Source organism: Dryobates pubescens, chromosome Z (assembly GCF_014839835.1).
Source record: "Dryobates pubescens isolate bDryPub1 chromosome Z, bDryPub1.pri, whole genome shotgun sequence".
In the NCBI taxonomy this organism is placed as follows: Eukaryota; Metazoa; Chordata; class Aves; order Piciformes; family Picidae; genus Dryobates; species Dryobates pubescens.
This window is the reverse complement of record NC_071657.1, coordinates 113,801,092-113,823,308: the sequence shown is the minus strand read 5'-3', so window position 1 is coordinate 113,823,308 and position 22,217 is coordinate 113,801,092. Positions and strand designations below refer to the sequence as shown.

Sequence of the window (22,217 nt, the reverse complement as noted above, 5' to 3'; positions counted from 1 at the left end):
CAGATACGACTGAACATATAAAGCCATGGTTTAGTTAGTCATGAGGTATTAGGTATTAGGTAATAGGTTGGACTTGATGATCTCTGAGGTCTTTTCCAACCTGGTTGATTCTATGATATGTGTACATACTGTGCTCACCTGAGAACCAAGAGGCTACAGAAAGAGTATTACACAAGTTATTCATGTCTTCATTCACTGTAAAAAAATAAGAGCTTCTCATTCAGTGAGGTAAGGTATGGGGATAGTTGCTCTGCATGCAGCCAGTTCACCCTTCCAGAAGTGTTAATCTTCCTCTTTAGGGCAATGCTTCTCAAGGTATTTGCTAGTAAAGCCTCTCTTTTTGTTCATCTGCTGTTGCATGAAATCCCTACAGAGCAACCAGCTGCAGTCCAGAAGCTGCTCACCACCTTTAACTGCATGTAGCTCCTCATGTCTCCCAGGCAAGGGAGTGGGAATCAGCTATAATTACTGGCTGCACATGTAAATCCACACTCCTCCACACTGGGAAGACAGGGCTGCTGCCAACAACTGAAAGATGGTTCACTGTTTTTGGCTGAGCTAACTCATTGGAGTCACTACTTTTATCTTTTTCACCTTTAATGATTAATTCATCATTAATATTTGTTTTGATGTGTTTCAAATTAAACAGTCTGGAGGTTTTTGCTGATGCTTTGTAAGCCTTTTTGAACACTGGAAATTGGGATCCACCACTTGGAAGCCATCATTCTGATGGCTTGGTCTGCTTCTTGTGGAAATCAGGGATGGCACTGACACAGGGATATTCCTGTTGCCTTAAATAGGGTGCAGAGCATACTGTAGGAATCCAAGCATTTCATAAGGTTATTTTTAGTCCTGGTCTTCCCTCTAGAGCTGTGAGATACTCTAATAGAAGACCCAGAACTTTAATTTCTTTCTCTTGGAAGGCTGCTGATCAGCATTCACATTCAGGCCCTTGAGACTAACATGTCAGCATGCAATTCCATATATGCAATCTAGGAATCCCTTATTTTTATTCTCAAAGTGCCTCTGATCATTTATTGCATTTGCATGGGATTACAAAGTTCCACCAGTGCCTAGTGAAAGCCAACGCTTCTGTGCCGGAGATGCTCAGCTTTGTCTGAGCTCTGTTGTGATCCAGATACAAAGCAGAACAGGACACAACCTCAGTCTGTCCTGGGGAAGCAACAAGCCTGTGGGCTCATACATTGCATTGTTTGATGGACCCATCAGCATGCCCAGCATAACAGCTGGAGTCAGCTATTGTTTCAGAAAGGGTCTGGATGCTGTACTCCAGCAGCACTGTGTTCTGATGGCAACATGCCTGATGGCTAAAAAAATACCTTCAGGAGGAGAGTACCCACGTTTGGAGCCAGAAGAGGTTCATACATCTCCGTCCCCTTCCCAGGAGGGAATCGAGCTATTTTTTTAAGAAGAGCAAACAGTTTTCCCTTCTTCAAGCTGCACTAGTGTGCAGAGGTGCAGGAAGGCATACCAACGCACAGACTGCAGATGTCCCTGTCAGTGAAGGAGCCAGGCCAGGATCTAGAGAAATTAGAAATGAAGAGAAGGATTACACTGCTAGGGAGTATAACATGAGGTAGGCCATGGATCAGAACTTGTAAAGTGTGTATGGTTAGGTTTTGTCACATCCAGTTGGTGTTACAGCTGCTTAACTACACAGCTCAGGTTTCCAGCTGTGAAATGTCTCCAACTTGGCATTGTCACCATGAAATCTCATGAGAGTGCTTTATGAATGTGGGTCCTAAGGCTGGCATTCATGATAGTGCTGGGGAAGAAAGGCTGTTGAAATTGTTGGAAAGGTTTCTGGGTCTTCACACCTGACTGACAAGAGATCAAAGAGGTGATAGGTAGGATCTGAAAGACGAAATGGAGAGAGGTTAAATTTGGAGACCGCACGTGACCCCAAAGTTAATTTCTTTGCCTTTCAGCCATGGAGATTCAGCTAAGGCAATCAACATATAGGCACTGAACTATCTGGCTTTGAGCTGGAATTAGTTCTCCCTTGTCCAGTCATCATCACAAGCAAGCCAAGATGAGCAATGTGTGTGGGAACAAAGGGTATCAGAGGAGGTCAAAATTGCCATCTGACTGTGAGACCAGGTTACTGCCATTTCTGTCTTTCTGTTCATAAAGACTCCTATTTAATTTCTAATGCAAGGGAATATTCAAAAATAAATCCAGTAAACCAGCTCACTGCAATAAGCAAATTAAGCATAAAACTTGTAAAACAGCCAAGCAGTCTGAGTGCAGTAAGAGAGAAAAAGCATATGTTTTGGCTTTGTAAGCTCTGTAGATCCACTTTTGATAAGGAGAACTGACATCTACCTGGTTTTATTCACACCTCTTTGCTGTGTCTAGTTGAGGTTTTGCTAACTTTCACATTATTCTCATGTGTCTTTGTGAGTGAGAGGGATGCTGCTGATTTGACATGGTGGAGACCGAAGCTCCTCTCTCTCACCACTGCAGTACCATGTACTTGTTGGCTGCAGCAGCGGGGAACAGTGTGTGGAAGTAGTAGTAATTAATCTCAGTGCCATTAAGCCTTCTGCCTTATTTCTGAAGCTGTCTCCAAAGATGTCCATGTCAGGAGAGAGTGGTTTACTTGGTAATATGAATCTGGTAGCCTTTTGTTGACCATGGGTTGCTGAACTATTGAATGATACTAATCCAAGGGTACATCCCCATGTTGGCATGAGCATTTTTGAATGTATGCTCTTCCAACCGGGAACTTCACTTTTGTGTGCAAAAGAAAATAAAATCAATGAACCCCCAGCTTTACTGCAAGCAAACCCATCCTGTGCAGTTCCTGCTTGCTTCTTGTGAACTGTTTGGGGCCACCTCTTGTGTCTACTTGGAGCCATTGGTCAGTGCTGTCAGTAGACTATTTGCTAAGTATGAAACTGTAATATAAAAGGCATTCCTATCGAGTGGCCTGAAATCATCAAGGACACAAAAAGTTTCAATCTGAGATATAAAATCTCACAAGGTAGCTCCTTATTTGAGAAGGAAAAGTCTGCTATAAAGTCACCTTTTACAAGATATATTAGAGAGTGAATGGATGAGAAAGACCTGATAAATACCAACTGTGCAAAAAAAGAATAAAACCCAGCTTGAACTGGAGCTCACATTTCTTCTTTTCACACCAAAAGTCCATGTGGGAGGGAAGCCTGGAGGGTAGTGAAGTGTCATCCTGAACTCTGTTCATACAGACATCACTGAGGCTATATGGGGATTATCTGTCTGTAAAATAGCCATCCTGGAGGATGTTTAGAAGCTACAGGATAAGAAAGGGAGGTGGTAGAGATAAGGTACTTCACATCATACATGTCCAGTTGATTTTCAAAGGTCTGACTTCTAAGAGGTAAGACACTAAAATCCCTTGGGCAATGTCAGTTGGCAGCCCTTTCCAGGATAGCCATCAGCTTCCTTCCCTGTACCAAGCCTTGCCATCTCACCCTGTTCTCTTCTTAGCAGACTAGTCACATTTTTGCCTTGGGAACAGGCTGGTTTCTTCCCATGAGTTCTCACATCATTACCAACTGTGTGAAGATGTGTGACTATTCTAATACCTGTTGAAATTTTGGACTCTGTTCAACTGAGAAAGACAGCTGAGCAGAGGTAAGTTTCTGGTGTCCCCCATAGCAGAAGCTGTGATGTAAACACTTCCCTTGGTCATCGAGCGTAGTAACCCCTAAGCTGCTGGCTAAACTTTCTGCAGTGTACATGTAGAAATAATAGAACATCTATTCTCAAAGACATTTGGTTACTCAAAGCTACAAATCCTTACAGACTCAGACTTTGTTAGTTCTGCCTTTCACAGAATTATATGTGTTTTCTTGTGGCATTTTATCTGTGACACGTGCTGTTCATGGAGGTGCAGCATTAAATGTCATGTCTTGCAAATGTAGCACTCTGACTCAGAAAGAGTTGTTACGGAGGGAACCTGCCCTACTTAAATGGCTCTCATGTTTGCCAAAGGGTTTTGTAAAGAATTCTGTTAACTGATCCTAGTTTTTGCTGTTGAATATGATAGATGTGAATAGAAGAGCTATATTTGATGGTTGCACTTGATGATCTTAGAGATCTTTTCCAACCGTAACGATTCTATGGTTCTGTAAGTGATTCAGATGTAGTTTATAACAGCTGGGTTATTTAACATGCTCCCCTAGCATCAGCAGCCGAAGCAACAGCAAAACCTGGGTCCTCTGCTTTCATCTGTGCAGATTGTTACCCCTCCAGTTAACTGCGGCAATACGCATCAAATTTACTTTTCAGCTTTTTGGCCTCTGGGGTGGTCAGGAGCCACCAGATGTACAGGAAGCTCAGTCACTAAAGGATTTAGTTTCCCTAATCGTACATCAACTCCACACTTTAATGCTTTGCTCGTTAAAAGCAATCTCCAGCCAAAGTCCATGGAATATAGTGATTTTTTAATTTTTTCCCCCAAAATGTTAAAGTGAGTTTTCCCATTAGGGCTAGCTGTGGATCTGTGGGGCTTGTCCCCTCCTGGTGGTAGCGAGTAGGACATGGTGAGTCTGTGCTGGCCAGTGATGAGGGTGGATTTTAGCATCACTGGAGTCCCACATCACTTACTTTTCCTTTTCCCAACACCTTAGCACACCCATTTTAGTGTGATAGAAACTGCCATGTAGAGCCAAATGCCACTCCTGGTCAAGTTGAGTCTTGTTTCAAGGACAGGTTTCAGCTCCTGCTGCACAGTTTCTGTGTTTCAGCAGTGCTGAATGTTGTAGCAGTCAGGGAAAAATGACAGTTCCCCTATCAATGCTCTTGTGTAACAACTTCACAGCAAGCAAAAGGAACCACTCTGTGCTTGGGGCTCTGCAGCAGATCAAACACTCTCCTGTCAGCCCTTGTTTGCACAGCTGCCATGCTTGGAACAGTCACCTGAAACCCTTGGTTGCCCAATTCATTTGCTTGGCAAGCAGTTTTCTCTTATGTTAAAATGCTGTTCAGGTGCAACATTGCCTCCCTTCGTGTGTGTTGTTGACACCTTTATAAGGGCACATGGGCAAACTCATAGAGCTGAAACGCTGGAGGAGGATCGTGATATTTTTGCATGGTTGCATCTGTGGTAATGCATCCAGACTGGTGCTGCTCTGAAAACAATTAATCCATTCTTCCTTTTTGTAGTTTCTTACCAGGGTTAATAACTCTTCATGGAGTTTTGTATGCTTACATTTCCCTGATTCTCACTTCTAGATTTCTTTTCCTCTTCTTTGTCCCTTAGATTGCAGCACCTCATGGGTCTTGTAAGGTAAAGAGACCTAAGTAAATCGGCTAAAGTCTCTCTTTATTTGTCTTTTTATTTCTCGACATTTTCTTTCTGTCAGACTCCCTCAAAACATTCCTGAAAATGAATGAAGGAGCAGTGGACAGGGGTGGCATCTGCCCTTCATGTCACAGATGGAGGGATTTCACCTCAGGGTGTGAGAGAGGTGAGCAGCACATGGGATTCACCAGGAAGAACACCAGGGAAAACAGAAAATGTGGTGAAGAGGAAGTTAAAAGGGTGGCAAGAGAGAGTTCCTTAGCTGGATGTTTCCTGGTTCATAACAATTTATGTAATCTGATCTAATTTGCTTTAGCCAAGCCCATGTTTTGATGTTTACTTTTGGGGCCTTTTTTCTTTCTTTGGAAACAGTTAACTGGGACCTGCTCTCACCTCAGCCCATGTCCACGTTCCTTCTGCTACAGGCTTAGTGTTGCACCATCACAAATTGCAACAACATCAATGTGTTGCTTTATGCAGAATTAATTGAGGACAGGTTTGTCTGTTGCAGCATGGGAGACAGGCTGGGAATTAGGGAGGCTTTTCTGCACACTGCTCCCCTTTTCGTAAAATGAGAGCAGCACCTTTTAAAAAAAATTAATCCTGGCAGGTCTTGAGGAGATCAGATAGTCTGGGGAGTATTTCTGATAAGCGAGAGCACTGGCATGGCTGTGTGGAGGCATTTGGAGGCTTAGCAGAATGAATCCTCTGAACCTTTGAGATTCACTCAGTGCTTCTAGAGAGGGATAAAAGTGGAGTTAATTAAGCCATTCCCAAATCCCTCCTGATCTGTGACCATCAAGCAGCTGATGCTTGCACAGTGCTTTTCTCAGCTCTCCATGTACCCAAGCACTCATGCAAGCCAGAAGTGTCTGTCTCTTACCTTTGGGTCTGGCATCTGCTCGATGAGAACAAACTTATTCCAGTCCTTGTTGGTCTTTGTGGTATTGACAAAATGCTGTGATGCTACTGCACTGATTTCCTAAACCCCAGGGTGTTCTTGTAAGGAGCACCGTTCAGCCTTGGAAGGTTACTTACTGTCCTATCAGGGCTGTAGGTGATGGCTTGGCTCACGCCTTTAAGTGAGAAAAGGAGTGGGTGGCTGATGCTGGCTGCAGTGACCTCTGCTGGGAAGGCCACAGCTGCTCTGGTCCAGCTAAGCAACACAACCCACAACTTGATCTAAACCATAGTGGGTTTTGTGGTTGTTTTTTTCGTTTTGTTTTGCACCCCCCAATTTCTAATTCCATTTTCCTTTAAACAACTTTTCATTTGAAAGTCCATCTGAGCAGAGAAATGCTGTGCAGGACCAGCTGCTTCATTTGTAAGCTTGTTCTGTGCGCTTTACTGGGAATATTAAGAACTGCATAATGCCATGATTAAGACCTTGCTGGCCTTGAGGAGGGTGAGAGAAAGTGGGGGAAAAACTGCTTCCTTCCTGTCCCAGTAAGCCCCTTGAGTGCAGCAGCAATCGGTGTTTGAGGTGGCTGGTGTGTATCACCTCCCAGAGGGACCTCTTCTTCCAAACACCCTCAGATTCTTTTGTATTTGGGAAGTGATTCAGTTTCTTCTGCTACCTTCTTCCAGATTACACTTTAAATTTGTGCTCTGCCTGAATCCCTCTTGCTCACATCCTATATCTGTTTTCAGAGGGGGGTAAACTGGCTAAAGACAGAAGTACTCCACAGTGGAAGGACTGAATCCTTTCCTCTTCAGGGCTGAGCATGTTTATTTGCCTTCAGAGAGCGCAGTGGTGCAGTGCCCATTTGGTTTGCAAATCAGATAGAGGAGAGGGTCTTGCGGCAACCCTCAGTGTGCAGTGTTGCATGTCTGATGAGCTCTTTCCTGGCCTCTGCCTCTCCAGCTGTTTGTCTTTGTGTCACTGGCAGCTGTCTCAGAGGGGGTTAAGTTGGTTTGGAGAACCTCTGAGTCTCTGAAAAATAAAAATGCAAACCATTAATATGTGCACAGTAAAAGCTGTATGACAGACTACATTGGAAACTTCAAACAAATAATTCTATAGTAGATGATTAGTATTGAAACCGCCTTATTGATCATGAAGTACACAAATGGTCATGTAAATGTATGTGTGCACAAAGGAAAATGTATCAATGCATGTAATAATTGCCATTTAAAGTTACTATTTGCTTAAAATGTCATTTGGGATTCTTGTGTACTTTCAGGTACAAACAAAAAGGCAAAACTGCCCTTGCCCTGACTGTAACCTTAAGGTACCTGGCACTAGACTTGCACAGCAAAATCAAGGTTTCCAAAGATTTGCTCTGTGAAGCCAAGTGGACAACATATTTTTTCCCTGATGTCCACATTAAGAACTTAATTTGTGATGCAGTCTACCTGGAAATTTTGTCAAAAGATTATGGGGTTTTCCAGATATTTATGCAAATGAGGAACCTACTCATGTATTTGTATCTCTAACATCCTGTAGTGCATTATATTTACATTGCTGATCTTAAATTTCCTGTTTGTGAAGGTCTTTATATGAATGGAGCTTTTAATGACTGATTGTGGGCATAAATTCAGGTCAGTCATAATCTTTCCACTGAATTCAAAGAAAATCGGATTAGTCTGCCTTTGTACGGGAAAGATCCTGTCAGGCACAGGGGACCTTCTGCTCTGACCATCTTCACACAGATGTTAGGGCACCCAGGAACTTTGAGGATGAGGTCCTGACACACAGTCAAGCATCTTAATGAAGCTACTGGAACCTTGAAACATGAGGAGAGTTTTGCCTTTGCTGCTGATGCACTCTTACTTTTGTTCTGAATGTGTCCATCTGTTGATTAATGAGTGGTCTCTGCTTAGCATTTCCCAGCTTCGTCTTGCTCTTAAAGTGATTGTCTGCAATTGGTGTAATTAATATTCTGCCCCTGGTGTTGTATTGGTAGTCTCCTTAGGGTTTGCACAAGTTAAATTGTATCCTTTGGAAGGTGTTTGTAAGCATTTAAGGAGCAAACCCAGAGAGGCATTACTCTAGTAGTTAATTAGAGGTATGCTTGTAGAGATAATTTTTCTTTTTAAAGCTACATTTTGACAAGATGTTTAGTGGGAATCATCAGTGGGAATAGTGAGGGTGTAGAAAACCTGTAAAGATGCCTGGAGCCATTGCACAGAAAGCACACAGTGCTTAATAACACTGGAGGGAAATTCAGGCATCCAGACCAGATGTGACATGGGAGCAGGGTGAATTTGGTGAGGAGAGTGAGGTTGTCTTATAGCTGCCGCCTATCTGTGCCGGCTTCTGTGTGTGGGCAAATCCCTGCCTTCTCCCTGGCAGCCAATACATACCTTGTCACCATTTTGTCAACACTTCTGCACACCCTTCTTCGGTGCTGTCCTGAGACTTCAGCATCCGACCAACCATCTTCATTCCTCTGACACAGGAATTGTAAACTGCTAGTGCCCTAGGTACTTAACTGTTAAACATTTTGCATTCAAAGAGGGCTGAAGGAATTTTCTGTGAGTAATAACAGTTTTCTTGTCTGTGAAGGACTTATTACTGTTTACTTTGGTCAAAATCTTATTTCATGATGTTGAAAAAAGCACTGACAAGTAGTGACTAACCAAAAATGGCTTTATGTTTTGCAGGCAGTTAAATAAAAATCACTATTACATCTTCTCTTGTTTTGTGGTTTTTCAGGATCAAGCATGAAAATATAGTTGCCCTGGAAGACATCTATGAGAGTCCAAACCATTTGTACCTGGTCATGCAATTGTAAGTATTGAACCTAATAATATTTTTGTGTTCAAATTGCCAAGTGTTCTTCTGGTTTTGTTCTTTAATCTAAATGATGGGATACATCATATGTATTTATCTTGTGTGCTGTGGCTGGCAAAATCCTCAGCAGGTGGGCAAAAGTGAATCCCCAGGCATGTTGGGTTGGGTTGTTATGAAACCAGGAGCTAAGCTGTTTTATGAACAGTTGTATTCAAATCAAACCAAAGTGAAAATGAAATGTTAAAGGAATCTGAACTGGCTCCCCCTGTATGGAGTTGCCACAGTTTAGTTTTCTGTGACTTAACAGATACCTGCTCTGTACTGAGCAGGAGGTGACCCAAATTGCCACCACATGTGTTGGTACCTGGGTGCTGTATTGGCAAGAAAGCACTATCCTTGTCTCAGCATCAGTGGTAGCTCATACCATTATTGACATATCTCAGAGCCCTTCTTCTTCCTCATTTTTCCCCATTGAACCTGAGCAGATCAGGATCCCTTTAGGCACATGATACACTGTGGCTGATCTGGTCCTCCCATCACATCCACCTAACAGGGAGGAGGGAAGTGACAACCACATGCTCATCATGCTTTTTACCTCCCTTCTTCTGAAATACATTATAAAATGGGATTGGAAGTTTAAATTTCCTCTTACCAACTTCAGTGTCTCCTGTTCAATTTTGAGGTCACTTCAAACAAGAGTGGAGCATATGGACAGGGCAAAGGGATAAATCACAGCTGGGAAGAGCCAGATGTGCTGTAGGGAAGCCTAGAACATCTGATAGAGGTGACTCTGGGGTTAAATAATCCTTGGGAAGCCCCTGAGGACTAAGCTAGTCCCTTGTCCCTTGATAATATCCAGGCATGGAGATGTCATTAGAAGCTTTTCTGCTGGCAGTATGGGAAGAATAGTGCCCTGTATGTTTTTAGCCTGGTTTTGTAGCCCTACATTTCAGCCCAGAGTGCTGCAAAAAGACTTGCACAGGAACATCAGTGTTGTGCAGATTCCAACAAAACAGCTGGGCTGTGGGGAGTTCCAATTTCATGATCAGCCAATTTACAAATCCTTATTTTTGTTTAATCTCTTTAGAAAAAAAATAAATCACTATTAGTTCTACTTGTTATCAACTTGTAGTCTAACCCTCACTTTTCTAAATTTCTTACATCCAGATCATTGGGTTATCTGAAATGTGGGTCTGTAATCACAGGTGACACTGGCTATATATTACTATGAATCTCTTCTTGCTCACAATTAGTAAAGAATGATCCTTTCTGTTATAGCTGTATTTGAAAACCCAGCCAACTAATTTTCCAAGGGCCAAGCATTTAGCTATTCCAGAGGGACACAGCCTCACTGATGCCCACTGGGGTGGAGTGCTTGGCTGAAGGCAGCAGCCAGGAACCCATCCTGCAGCATTTGGGGTGTCAGCTCTGAGTACTCCCCAACCTGTGAAGGTTCTGATGTAGATCAAGATATCCTGTGTACAAATGCATTGAACTGAATCTGCCAAGGAGTGAGATCAATTCTTTTTATCATTCCTATTAAAAATAAACAAGAAAAAGTCCTCAAAAACTGCAGGGTTATTTGAATATGGGTACACACTTAAATGCAATCAAGTGACAGCGCTGTGAAAGACTCCCACTGACACAGGGAGTCTGTGTGACAAACTCCATGTGCGTGTATGCTCTTAATCTGCCTCAGCTATGGTTTACAACACATTAGTTTAAGCTTATTTTATTCAAGTTATTTGATGTTGTTCCAAGCCATTGCTGTTAGTCTTCCTTATTGCTCTGAATCAGGCAAGACCATGCTGTCCTCTGCTCTGCAGAGTATTTCCGGGGAATAACCTTTCTGCATTTTCTTGGAAAAGGGTTGTGTTATTCCATGGTGGAGAGGACAATGTAGCCAGATGGTGAAAGGACAAGGGGTGATGAGGGGAGATTTAGATTAGAAATAAGGAAACTTCCTTTTTTTACAATGAGGTGAAACACTGACACAGGTTACCCAGAGAGGTGGTAGATGCCTTTTTCCTTGAAACATTTCAGGTTCCAACCAAAAGAATTCTATGGTTTTATAATTCTATTCACCCTTATCACAGTGGATGTTGCATTAAGGATGGTGCAATCTCCGCACTGCCTCTGTACTTTGATCAATGGTTGTATTTGGGACTGATTGGCATCAACCCTTGGGAACCAACTTTTCAAAGTCCAGAATACTTAAAATCTGTTCTCTATTCTTCCTTTCCCAGTTTCTGTCTGGGGAAGGCATAGCAGACAATCTCTTGTTTCCAAGGTAACACCAACTTGTTGATACAATAGCTGTGAACCGTTGCACGGCATGAGGTATCTATTTGTTTTCATCTCTGCACTATTTATTATTAGATTCCTTATGATTTTTTTTAGCTTCTCATTTATTTCTCCTAAGCAAGGCAACAGTTGGGTACGTTTAAAACCGGGGCTTGATATGAAGTAGAAGTGGTTCTGGTCAAGCAGCTTCCATAAAACAGCATTTAGATTAAAATAAATTGGAAGTAAAGTTAGGGCCACTCAAAGATCAGTATCATGGGCACAACAAACCTTAAATTCATATGCTCTTCTCCCTAGCTCATTGCTTGCCAACTGAGCACTAACTAATGTTTCCCAAGGGAGTGTTTTTGTAGTGCAGACAAAATGTTGGACATTAGGAGGAAGTTCTTTACAATGAGAGCAGTGAAATACCGGCACAGGTTGCCCAGAGAGGTAGTGGAGGCCCCATCCCTGGAGACGTTCAAGGTCAGGCTTGTTGGGGCCCTGAGCAACCTGATCTAGTTAAAGATGTCCCTCCTCACTGCAGGGCAGTTTGCCAAGATGACCTTTGAGAGTCCCTTTCAACCTGATATATTCTATGATTCTGTGATTTTTTTATTACCAGCCTTTAGAGCACTCCTGGAAGTGGTGTGGAAAATCCATGTTACAGCTGCTGAGCGTCTCACAGCACCTCTGTGGGAGACCACTTTTGGAGGCAGACCAAGCCTCCTTCTTGATGTTTGCCCTCTTCTACATCTACTTTTACTGGAAAGCTCTCTGTGTTAGCAGGACAGCTTAAAAGATAAATATTGCACCGTGTTTGTCTTGTCAAGGATGTAGGCAAAGCACAAGTTTCAGTGTCTGTGGTGGGGTTGGCAGGAAGGGAGGTGAAGAGGCAGCTGTCCGTGCCTTCTTGACAATTTATTCCTGCCAGTCCCTCTGGGAGCTATTCCCAGGAATCTTTAGCTGTTGGTGAATCTGTTCTGTGTTTCCTGGCATGTTCATGGGGAAATCTGTTCTATGGCTTTGGTTTTACCCCTTTGTTTTTATGTACATTCTATACAAGCCACCATAAAACTATTGAAAGTACCAAATCCTCTTTGTTCAAGGCAGACCAGAACTCCACCTTGGAGATCTGAAAAGCCAGAATTTCACATGCAGTCTGTCTCAAAACATTAACCTGTTCCTCAGAAATGGCTGGACAACTTTTTCTTCATTTATTTTCCCAAAATACAGGATATTCCAACCCAGTGACTCAGTTTGACAAGATTATGGACAGCTCCATGCTGCATTTTGCTCCAAGCAGTACTGCTTAGCTTTGGTATGAGGTAGAGTTACTGGCACTGCTGCAAAGTAGAATACAGATGTAGGATAATCACTGCCTCTCCTATGATGATTCTGCTAAAAATTTGCAGGCACTGTAGAAAAGTACTGTAGAATGTTTAGATTTTGTCATGTTTCCATTATGATGATGTGCTTTCAAACCAAGACAACACCTGCTTCTTTCCCAACTTGGATTTTCTATAGTACTGTTAAGATCCACACAGGCATTGAAGATAAATACTACAATATCCTGAAAGTTCCATTCTTTCTGGATGCTGGGTGAGATTTCCCCACAGGAGATTGTAGGAGACAGGAGAACATGAAGTACTTTCAGAAATAAATGTTTTATAGAACTATGTCTCAGCATGATAATAAACTTTGTTAGTGAGCATTTAGTGTTCGTTGCTATTGGTGCCACTTGGCAAGAATTATCCTGACATATCTTCTGTGGGATCTGCCTCGCTTCACCTTGTCTGGGGAGGGAAATATCTTGATAGCCTGTTGTGATTAATATTGTCAGATACTAATATTGCATTGGTATAATCAGCCTCCTTGGGTATTGGTGATTCATTGTCTGCATGTTGGAAAATCATGTGCAAAAATGGATTTACATAAACATGTCTTTTTTGTCTGAGTGTCATGGGACTATTTGAAAATGCTGCTTCTGAGCATGCTGCCTGGGCAGGTCAGAGCAGACTCCCAAAGCTTGACTCTGATCTCATCTGTATTGTTTGCCTGCATTGAAGCATGGAGCACCAAAGGTTGTTTTCCCGCAAATTTGTGCTAGTCAGAGCCACAGGTGCTGGGGCTGTTGCCTCTCCAAAGGGATGTGGTGGCACATTAAAAATCAGTGAATGCTTTAATTTCTTTGTTCTTCTTTATTCATCCATATTTATTGAAAACACGTAGGAGTGTAACATTTTTGCTATTTGTACTTTCTGGCAAAGTTGGTTGAAATTCACCCAATGGGTCATATGTTACTGAGGGCTGGTAAACTGGGATGGTGAGCCATTGCCTCACTGCTTATGGAAAACAAGCTAAAAGGCACCTCTAATGCTGTCACAGGTTAGGATTTGCTTCCTGAACTGGCCAATCAACTTTAACAGATGTTTTTCAAACCTGTTGTAAAAAATCTCCAGTTGTGTGCTCCTCAAGCAGTCAATACCACCGCTTAATGTCCTAATGGTTACAGAGCGTTTCCTAATAACTAAGTCTTCCAGGCTTCTACTTTGACCTGCTGTGCTGGAAGTCTTATTTCTCTAATTTCTTCTGAAGGCAATGAGAAATGGGGAAAGGTTACAGGAGCAGGCCCTGATAATCATGTAGCTGGGTAAGTAATGACTGAACTTGAACACCCACCTCTCTGTTTCTCTCCCTTTTTTATCCCAGTCAAAAATACTGCCAAATCCGGAGAAATTCCTATTAATATCAGGATCTAGTTAAGGAAAGTGAAAACCCTATTGCCAGTCTGGTATATATTTTCATTTCTTTGAGGGGCTTATGATCCTGAAGACTGGGTCTGATTCTCTCAGTAGGAGTGCTGCTTTACCCTGATCCTGTCAGCTGGTGTTTCTGATTCTCCAAGGAAACCAGAGTGTTTCTACTGTGTGAGGTCTTTTGAGGCTTTGACGTCTCTGCTGAGATCAAGCTTTTAGGTTGAGCAGCCTGGTTCAGCCAACCCTGAAATGCCTCTCCCTACCTTTGCAAAAAATACCCAGCCCAAACTGAGCATAAACCCCTGGCCTTCGGGTTTTTCCAGCTTGGCATCTTAACTCTGCTGAATTATTCAGATGATTTCCATCACAGGAAAGCCAAGATGACGGAGGCTCCTTCCTGCTGGGTGCAAGTCACACACTGAGAGTAGCCCTGCCCAGAAGTTTGCAGGCTCAGACTCCCAGTGTGTCCCATTCCTGCTGTTTATCAACTCTCCCCAGCAACATGCAGTTTATAACCCTGTAATAGCTTGGGAGGCAGCTCAGACAGGCAGGTACCTACCTGCAGTAAAATCTGCAGAAGTTTTTATTATGACTGGACTCCTTGTGATTTTGCCTTTCACCTGTATGTTTTGCAAATAAGTAGGCAAAGTGCTAAGCCGTGATTAAGTGCTGAATTCCCTTTATTTTTTGAAAGCCCAATGCTTGAGTGCACTTTGAGAGCAGCCGAGCATGGACGGGGTATGCAAATGACGTTTCAATGAAAATATTCAACCTCCAAGAAAAACAACAGACAATGGAGGGAAGTGCTGTGTTTGCCAGGTTCCTTAAGGAGTCTAGCAAGGACACACTTTGTTATGAAACAGCCACACACAAATCAAGTCACTATCACTTCAGGATGCTAATTAAAGCAAGACATAGATCTGCCTCACCACATTCCTTCAGTTAGATTTCTTCTCATACTTTTTTGTGTGTGCCTGTAAAGTGTTATGCAAAAAAACAGAAGGAAATATCTCTGCATTCACAATGGGTTTTATAGGATTGGTAAAAGCAAGCTAGGTTCTTTAGTAGCAGAAAATACTTATGTCCAAGCATCTGAGAGAAGCCCCTCAGCATCATCTTTCACTATGAAAGGTGCTACTATCATGTCCAGAGAAGGGCAACAAAGTTGGTGAGGGGCTTGGAACACAAGCCCTATGAGGAGAGACTGAGGGAGCTGGGGTTGCATAGCCTGGAGAAGAGGAGACTCAGGCGTGACCTTATTGCTCTCTACAACTACCTGAAGGGAGGTTGTAGACAGGCAGAGGTTGGTCTCTTCTCCCAGGCAACCAGCACCAGAACAAGAGGACACAGTCTCAGGCTGCATCAGGGGAGGTTTAGGCTGGAGGTTAGGAGGAAGTTCTACACAGAGAGAGTGATTGCCCATTGGAATAGGCTGCCTGAGGAGGTGGTGGAGTCACCATCACTGGAGGTGTTCAGGAGGAGACTTGATAGGGTGCTTGGTTGCATGGTTTAGTTTATTAGGTGGTGTTGGATGATAGGTTGGACATGATGATCTTGAAGGTCTCTTCCAACCTGGTCTATTCTATTCTATTCTATCCTATTCTATTCTATTCTATTCCTAGTAGTAACAGTAATGGTAACAAGAGAAACACCACCAGTAAGGAACAGTGGAACTGATGACCATGAGACAAGGGCTTCAGGCTATTTCACAGAATGGGAGCTCAATTGCATACCCATTGACTCTTCTTTATATTTCTAATACTCCTGGTTTGGACAAGGTGTGCCAAAAGGCCCAGACAAAATTAGTGCCCAGCACTCACTGGGTCTGTGTTGAAAGTCTTGGACCCCATGCTTCCTGCACCTTCTTGAGCTGCACAGGAATATGACTTGTGATAGCTGTACATGGTAGATGGATGTCATGGGGCTTATTGGCTAGGACACTGAATGGATGAGTTAGAGGAAGACCTGTTCCAAATTCCTGGTCAAGCAAATATTCATGAATTTTATGTTAATCAGTTACTGCATAAATTGTTCATTTTTGTAGGTGTGGTTTTGCTGTTTTTTTGGTTTGAGGTTGTTTTGAGCAAAGGATACTTAAGAACAATATGAAGAAGGTTGATGCACATCTGGGCGTGCTAGGAAGGAGCCTGTCAAGATTTGCTTGGGCTTTGACACAGCTGAGCAGAGACTTAGGGGCTCTAATTAGGCAAGACTTCATTTCATCACAGCTGATGGAGTGGAACATCAGTGATTTGGGCAAAGCAGCATTCATTAGTCTGCAATGGAACAAGAAATGGCAGCAACTACAGCTTGTGTTTGAAAAAAAGTGTTTTGCTGCTTATGGACAAGAGTTTTTTTTGAACTGGGGGTAGGATGAAAGGCGCAGCTCTCCAGGGATGAATCTGTCTGGTGAGTGTGTGTGGAGAGCAAAGTGGGACAGCAGCAACAGGGTTCATCATGTGTGACATGACGAGGAGCATCAGCCCATGATGGTGGGAGAAGCACTCCAAAAAACCCTGTGCCCATCACAGCCTTCAGTGTGGACATATTGCAGGCGTGGGCCCAAACTGCAGAGCTGGCATGTTAGATTTTGAAATCACACTCATTATTTGGGTGTGTGCAATACAAGTTTTGCTTCTACCCTGTTTCTAGTGCTTAATGCAAAGCATAGATAAAAGGAATCTTAATTTTTTTTTTTAAATCATGCCTTATCAAAATCTTTGAAGGTATATTGACTGAACAACACAGGCCACCTGTTCAAAAGGCTAAAGGAGTTAATCTCACTGTACTTCAGTACTTTCCCACTAGTGCTTTGCAAGCTGCTGACCACATAATAAACTGACCCGTGGCTTCATGCCCCTGGGAACTGGGCAGCAGCTATTAATCCAGCATCAGTTTCACATCTTATTCTTTGAAGAAGAAAGAGTATTACATCAATTGAGTTACTGGTGAGTGTTCAGTACAAAGGAGTATCTCCCCTCTTCCAGTGGCTGAGAGGTTATAAGTTGACTAGGAAAGATTAATGTCGGGGTAGAGATCAGGGCATGGGCAGATTTTTTGGTAACAGATTATTAGACAACAGAGTGATCACCAAGGTGACTTTTAGGAACCTGTAATTGTTTAGATTGTGTATGCTTCTGGAATTCTGAAGTGCTCATTGGATGGTCCTATCTGCCTCTTAGCACTTTGGTTTTTCTTCTTTTTTTCAGGCTATGGTGGGACTTTTGGTAGCTCCTATTCCCATGTCCCATCCAAACACTTCCCCTGGGAATGTCACTGAACAGCAGTCCTGTTTGCTTCCATATGCTGTTTTATGTGTAAGGGCTTCTAATGGCTCCTAGCTGTGGCTAGGAGCAGGTGTATTAAAGTTCATGGGCATCAGTCCAAGCTTGCTACAGCAACACAGGAATAGAGAGAATCTTCTTCACCTTGAGAACTGTGAAAGAGTTTCTCATGATGATTTCCAAAGCCACTTACATGCAAGCACCTTCAACAGGTGTAGATGATTGCCAACATCCTTGCTCCAAAGCTTGCACTCATTATTGTTAGTTTAGTCTGAAGTGTCCCAGTATGGACTCATTACCAAGGCAACACTGAGGTGTGTTTTTTTAATCAAAGCTCTATGCTACATTTGATAGAGAGTGATTTGTTGGTTGTTTTTTTTCCCCTGTAGCCTTGAGAATAAAGAGATAATGGAGAAACATTTCCACATTTTCATTGAACAGACAGCATTATAATGATGTTTGCTTCTGCAGAAATGTATGTGAACAGTTCAGACCAAAACAGATTTTTTCTTTAAGGTATCTATTGTGAAGCTGCTGTTGTGAATAAGGAAAACAAGAGGTTTAGCCAAAATTTTTTTAAAAAAATGTTCTAATGTATTATTCTGTAAAATTACAGAAAGATTTGAGGGCCTCTTAAATCAGACAATATCTGACAGGTTTCCTGTACTGATGAATACAGTAAACAAATACTTTCTGAGGGTTATTTGATGTAACAAGCAGTCCCCCAGCAAGGGCTGGTACCAAGTCCTTGGGGTGAGAGTATGTGCCTGCATTGTTGGTTTTGTTGTTTTGGTTTTACCAACAATAAATTTTGGCAGCATCAACTTGAGTTTCTTCCTTCAACCCAACAGCAGCTCTCTTGGTAACTACTTCCCAGTTAGGGCTCCCAGTTGCAGCTGGGCACAGGGGCATATATCATAGAGTCACAGAGTTATAGAATGGTGGGAGTTAGAAGGGACCTCCAGAGACCATCCAGTCCAATATTGCAGCCAGAGCAGAGTCACCTAGGGCAGGCCACACTGGAACACATCTAGATGGGTCCTTAAAATCTCCAAAGGAGCCTCCAGAACCTCTCTGGGCAGGCTGCTCTAGGGCTCCAGCATCCTCACAGCAAAGAAGTTTCTCCTCACACTGAGGTGGAACTTCCTGGGCTCCAGCTTATACCTGTTGTTCCTTTTCCTATTACTGGGCACCACTGAAAAGAGCCTGCACCTCCCTTCTTCCTGACACCCACCCCTCAGATATTTATAGACATTGATAAGATCCTCTCTCATCCCTCTCTTCTCCAGACTGAACAGCCTCAGGTCTCTCAGTATTCCTTCATAGCAGAGATGGTCCAGTCCCCTCATCATCCTCGTAGCCTCTGTTGGACCATCTCCAGCAAATCCCCGTCCCTCTTGAACTGGGGAGCCCCAAACTGGACACAGTTGTGTATACCTGTGTTGTATAGTTTGGTCTGTCATAAGCAGTTTATGGGGCAGCAAAATGTATCTGCCAGTAATGCTGTGTAACAGCCCTGCTTCTCTGTAAGCAGGAGTGAGACCTTTCTCTCCAAACAGCAGGCAGGTGGCTATTTAGAGCCCTAGCAATTTTCTCTCCATTTTGTTGGCTTTGGATAACCATCTCCTTCCTTTCATGTCTTGCCCAGAAGTTTCATTGCTGGTTACTTGATGCTTGCATAGTCACTGAATAAGTCTTTCACATTTAATTCTGCATCTCTCAGTACATGGTAATTTACTCTGTGGTGCACTGAAATCAATTAAATAGCTGGCATTTAATTCAGGAGGAAGGGTCTTTGCAGCAAGGCAGATAATGAATGTTAAATCCATATATACCACAGCATGAGAATTCATTATGATCGGGTATGATCCCTCTCAGGCAGGACATGGAGGCAGTCTGATTAAACGGTTACATGCATTTAAACAGAAAAGGACTTTCATAACAACCTTGAAAGCTTTGAAATGAAGTACAAGCCATTGAAGCAAGATTCAAAATGAGCATTGGCATTCACAAGTCCATTCTTTTACATGCTGAGATCATTACTAAAGCTGGTTTTTCCTATTTATTTTTCTTCTGGAGGAAAGTTGTACATACTGTGGTGAAGGGAACAGTAGCAGGCTTATGACTGTTACATATAAATGTGTACCAGAAGACAAGTAATGATTTTGTGGTCAAAGAGAAAATAGGGTCAGTTTCCCAAGCATGATCATTACCTCTCTTCTAGGTAGCACAGTCAGGCAGGTTACTCTGGTCAAGAGTCTGTCTGTGACTCTGAAGTCAATATTGCATTAACATGGACTTAATTTTTTATTGTATTATCAAGGGACTCTATGTACAGCTTCTTAAAGTAGAAGTCAATTAAGCAAGGCGATGATGAAGCATTGCTGTCCCATTCATATTCACACTGAAAAGATTTCTTGCCTTAAATTTTGTCTGATACCTGCCCCAGAAAATCTACGCAGGGCATATTTTTAAAACCAGGTTTTCTGTGGCTGGGCTGAGGGCCAGGATTCTAAACAGGATTGTGCAAAACCTAGATTTTTAAATGGAAATACAGGTTGCTGTTTGAAATCCTGTTTTGACTTCCTTTTGTAATGCTGTGGTTGCTTCTTGGAGAAACATAGGACTGCAGAAGTTCTTGCAATAGTTTTCTGCTTTAAACATGCTCCCTGGAAATTTATTCAGTGGAAAATCTGGAGGGGGTTGGGTTTTCTCTTTTTTTCTGAAACAGTGGTTAGCTGTGCTTTAGCCAAACTTTTACTTTTTAAAGCATTTTGTAGAAAAATAAAATACTGCTGACAGTGAAGCCTTTCCCTGATGCATTTATAGAATATATGCTCATTTTATTCTGATTCATGCCACACAGTTATATCTTAGCCTGTAAAGGCCATCTTCCCCCTTAAATTGGAGGAAGTGTGTGTTCTAGACCCAAATACTTACATCATCTTTTCCTTTCTTCTCCAAGACAAAAATTCCTGTGTGATTCTGGCTTAGTTGTAAAAGGCTTTCTGTACCAGAGTATTGAAGATGATTTGGAGGAGTTTGGTGTTTGTTCTGTCTGATTATGCTGTTGGTTAGTAGCATTTCTATTTTCTTTAATGCTTCAATGATGATACTGTAAGGAGCACTGATATCCTTGAGTAAGATGCAGTGGAGCCTTTGAATATCCATATGTCCCTGGAAAAAGAATATACTCCTCCCCAAAATGCAAGTCAGATACACCATTTGAAATCCACTGAAAACAGGACAAGATTAATGGACACAAAATCAAACATAGGAATTTCCAACTACACATGAGGAGGAAGTTCTTCAAGGGTGGCAGAGCACTGGAGCAAGCTGCCCAGAGAAGTGGTAGAGCCTCCATAGTTGGAGGCATTCAAAATCCACCAGAATGCCATCCTGTGCAACCTGTTCTAGGTGAACTTACTCTGGAAGGGGTGGGGTGAGGGGTGAACTAGACGATCTCCAGAGGTCCCTTCCAACTCCTATCATCCTGTGATTCTGAGATTTTATGACCTACATAAGCACACAGAGAAGCAGCATTACTAAAAACTGGAGTTAACATTCTTAATATTAAAAGCCAATTATCAAAATAAAACTCATGCAACTCTTTATCTCTGCCTTAGGGGTTTCACCATTAAAGCTCCATTACAGCTTCAGAAAAGGGGTTATTCTTTTAGGAAAACACAGAACCTATCACCCATCTTGACATCATTATGAAGCTTGTCATGACAGTGGTGTTATATATACACTCAGTCCTAGAGTTCATGGTCACTCTGTTGCAAAAGGTTACCCAGTGCCACCGCACAGAAGGGTAAATATAATTACGTGATACTGAGCCGAAAAGAGGGAAATCACCTTGCTCCGATTGTCACCAGGCTTATCTACAGGAATATTTATCTCACTGCAGCCCAGGGTCTTTTCCATTGATTAATGCTTATTTTTCTGTGAGCACGGCACAGGGCTGCTTGCAGAAAGTGCTTCTGACATTTTTCTTCTGGATGCTGGAAAGTCTCTGCCAGAAGCTTCTAAATCTTCTCTTTTCAGGGGGTTTTATAGCTGGATTTGCTATGTAGAGGTTTTACTTCACATTGGTGCTGTCTTGCTGAGTTTGAAGGGTGGTGAGGGAAATGTAACTTAGATTTCTGTCAGTTCATAGTTTACATTCCACAAAATATATTTTTTAAAACAAATTTCATGGGGAATGGCTTTTTATTTAGCACCTTCCTCCACCAGAAGTTCAAGAGATGGTTGTTTGGCAGTGCCTTTCCTTACTATTGACACGTGGCCACTCTCAGAGTCTTTCCTTTAATTCTGACTCCACCTGATCTTAATTCACTCAAGAAATTTGCTAGTGCATTTTTAGCTGTTTATGTTCCAAAGTTTAGTGCAAAAAAGCACAACAGTGCAGGCAAAAAAAAACCAAAGGGGAGCTAAATTAAAAACCAAAAACCAAGACAGTACAGCTGCTGTCTGTGCACTTAGCTGAAGCTCTAGAGCTGCTCTCTGGCCTGAATATCCTTTTTCCTCAGAGTATCTTCTTAAATGTGACCTGGTGGTAGTCAAATGGCCTGCAATTGTGCCGTGGGAGGTTTAGGTATTTACTGAAAGAGTGGTTGGGCATTGGAACAGGCTGCCTGGGGAGGTGGTAGAGTCTGTCCCTGGAGGTGTTCAAAAAACATGTAGAGATGGCACTGCAGGACATAGTTTAATGGTCATGGTGGTGTTAGGACACAGGTTGGATTCAATGATCTTAGAGATCTTTACCAAGTGAAAAAAAAAATCTATAATTTTATATAACAGGTTGTCACTGTGGCTGAACTTCTCTTTTGACTGCGTGTCTG

General features: G+C 42.4%; 1 protein-coding gene across 2 annotated transcripts in view; it reads left to right on the top strand.

Moving 5' to 3' along the window:
* CAMK1D (calcium/calmodulin dependent protein kinase ID) overlaps positions 1-22,217 on the top strand; it is a 235,208-nt gene that overhangs the window by 132,506 nt on the left and 80,485 nt on the right. For both annotated transcript variants that reach the window (XM_054178014.1, XM_009900264.2), the window contains exon 3: positions 8,970-9,044. In XM_054178014.1, coding sequence (XP_054033989.1) covers positions 8,970-9,044 — 75 coding nt within the window. The remainder of the gene's footprint in view (positions 1-8,969; positions 9,045-22,217) is intronic.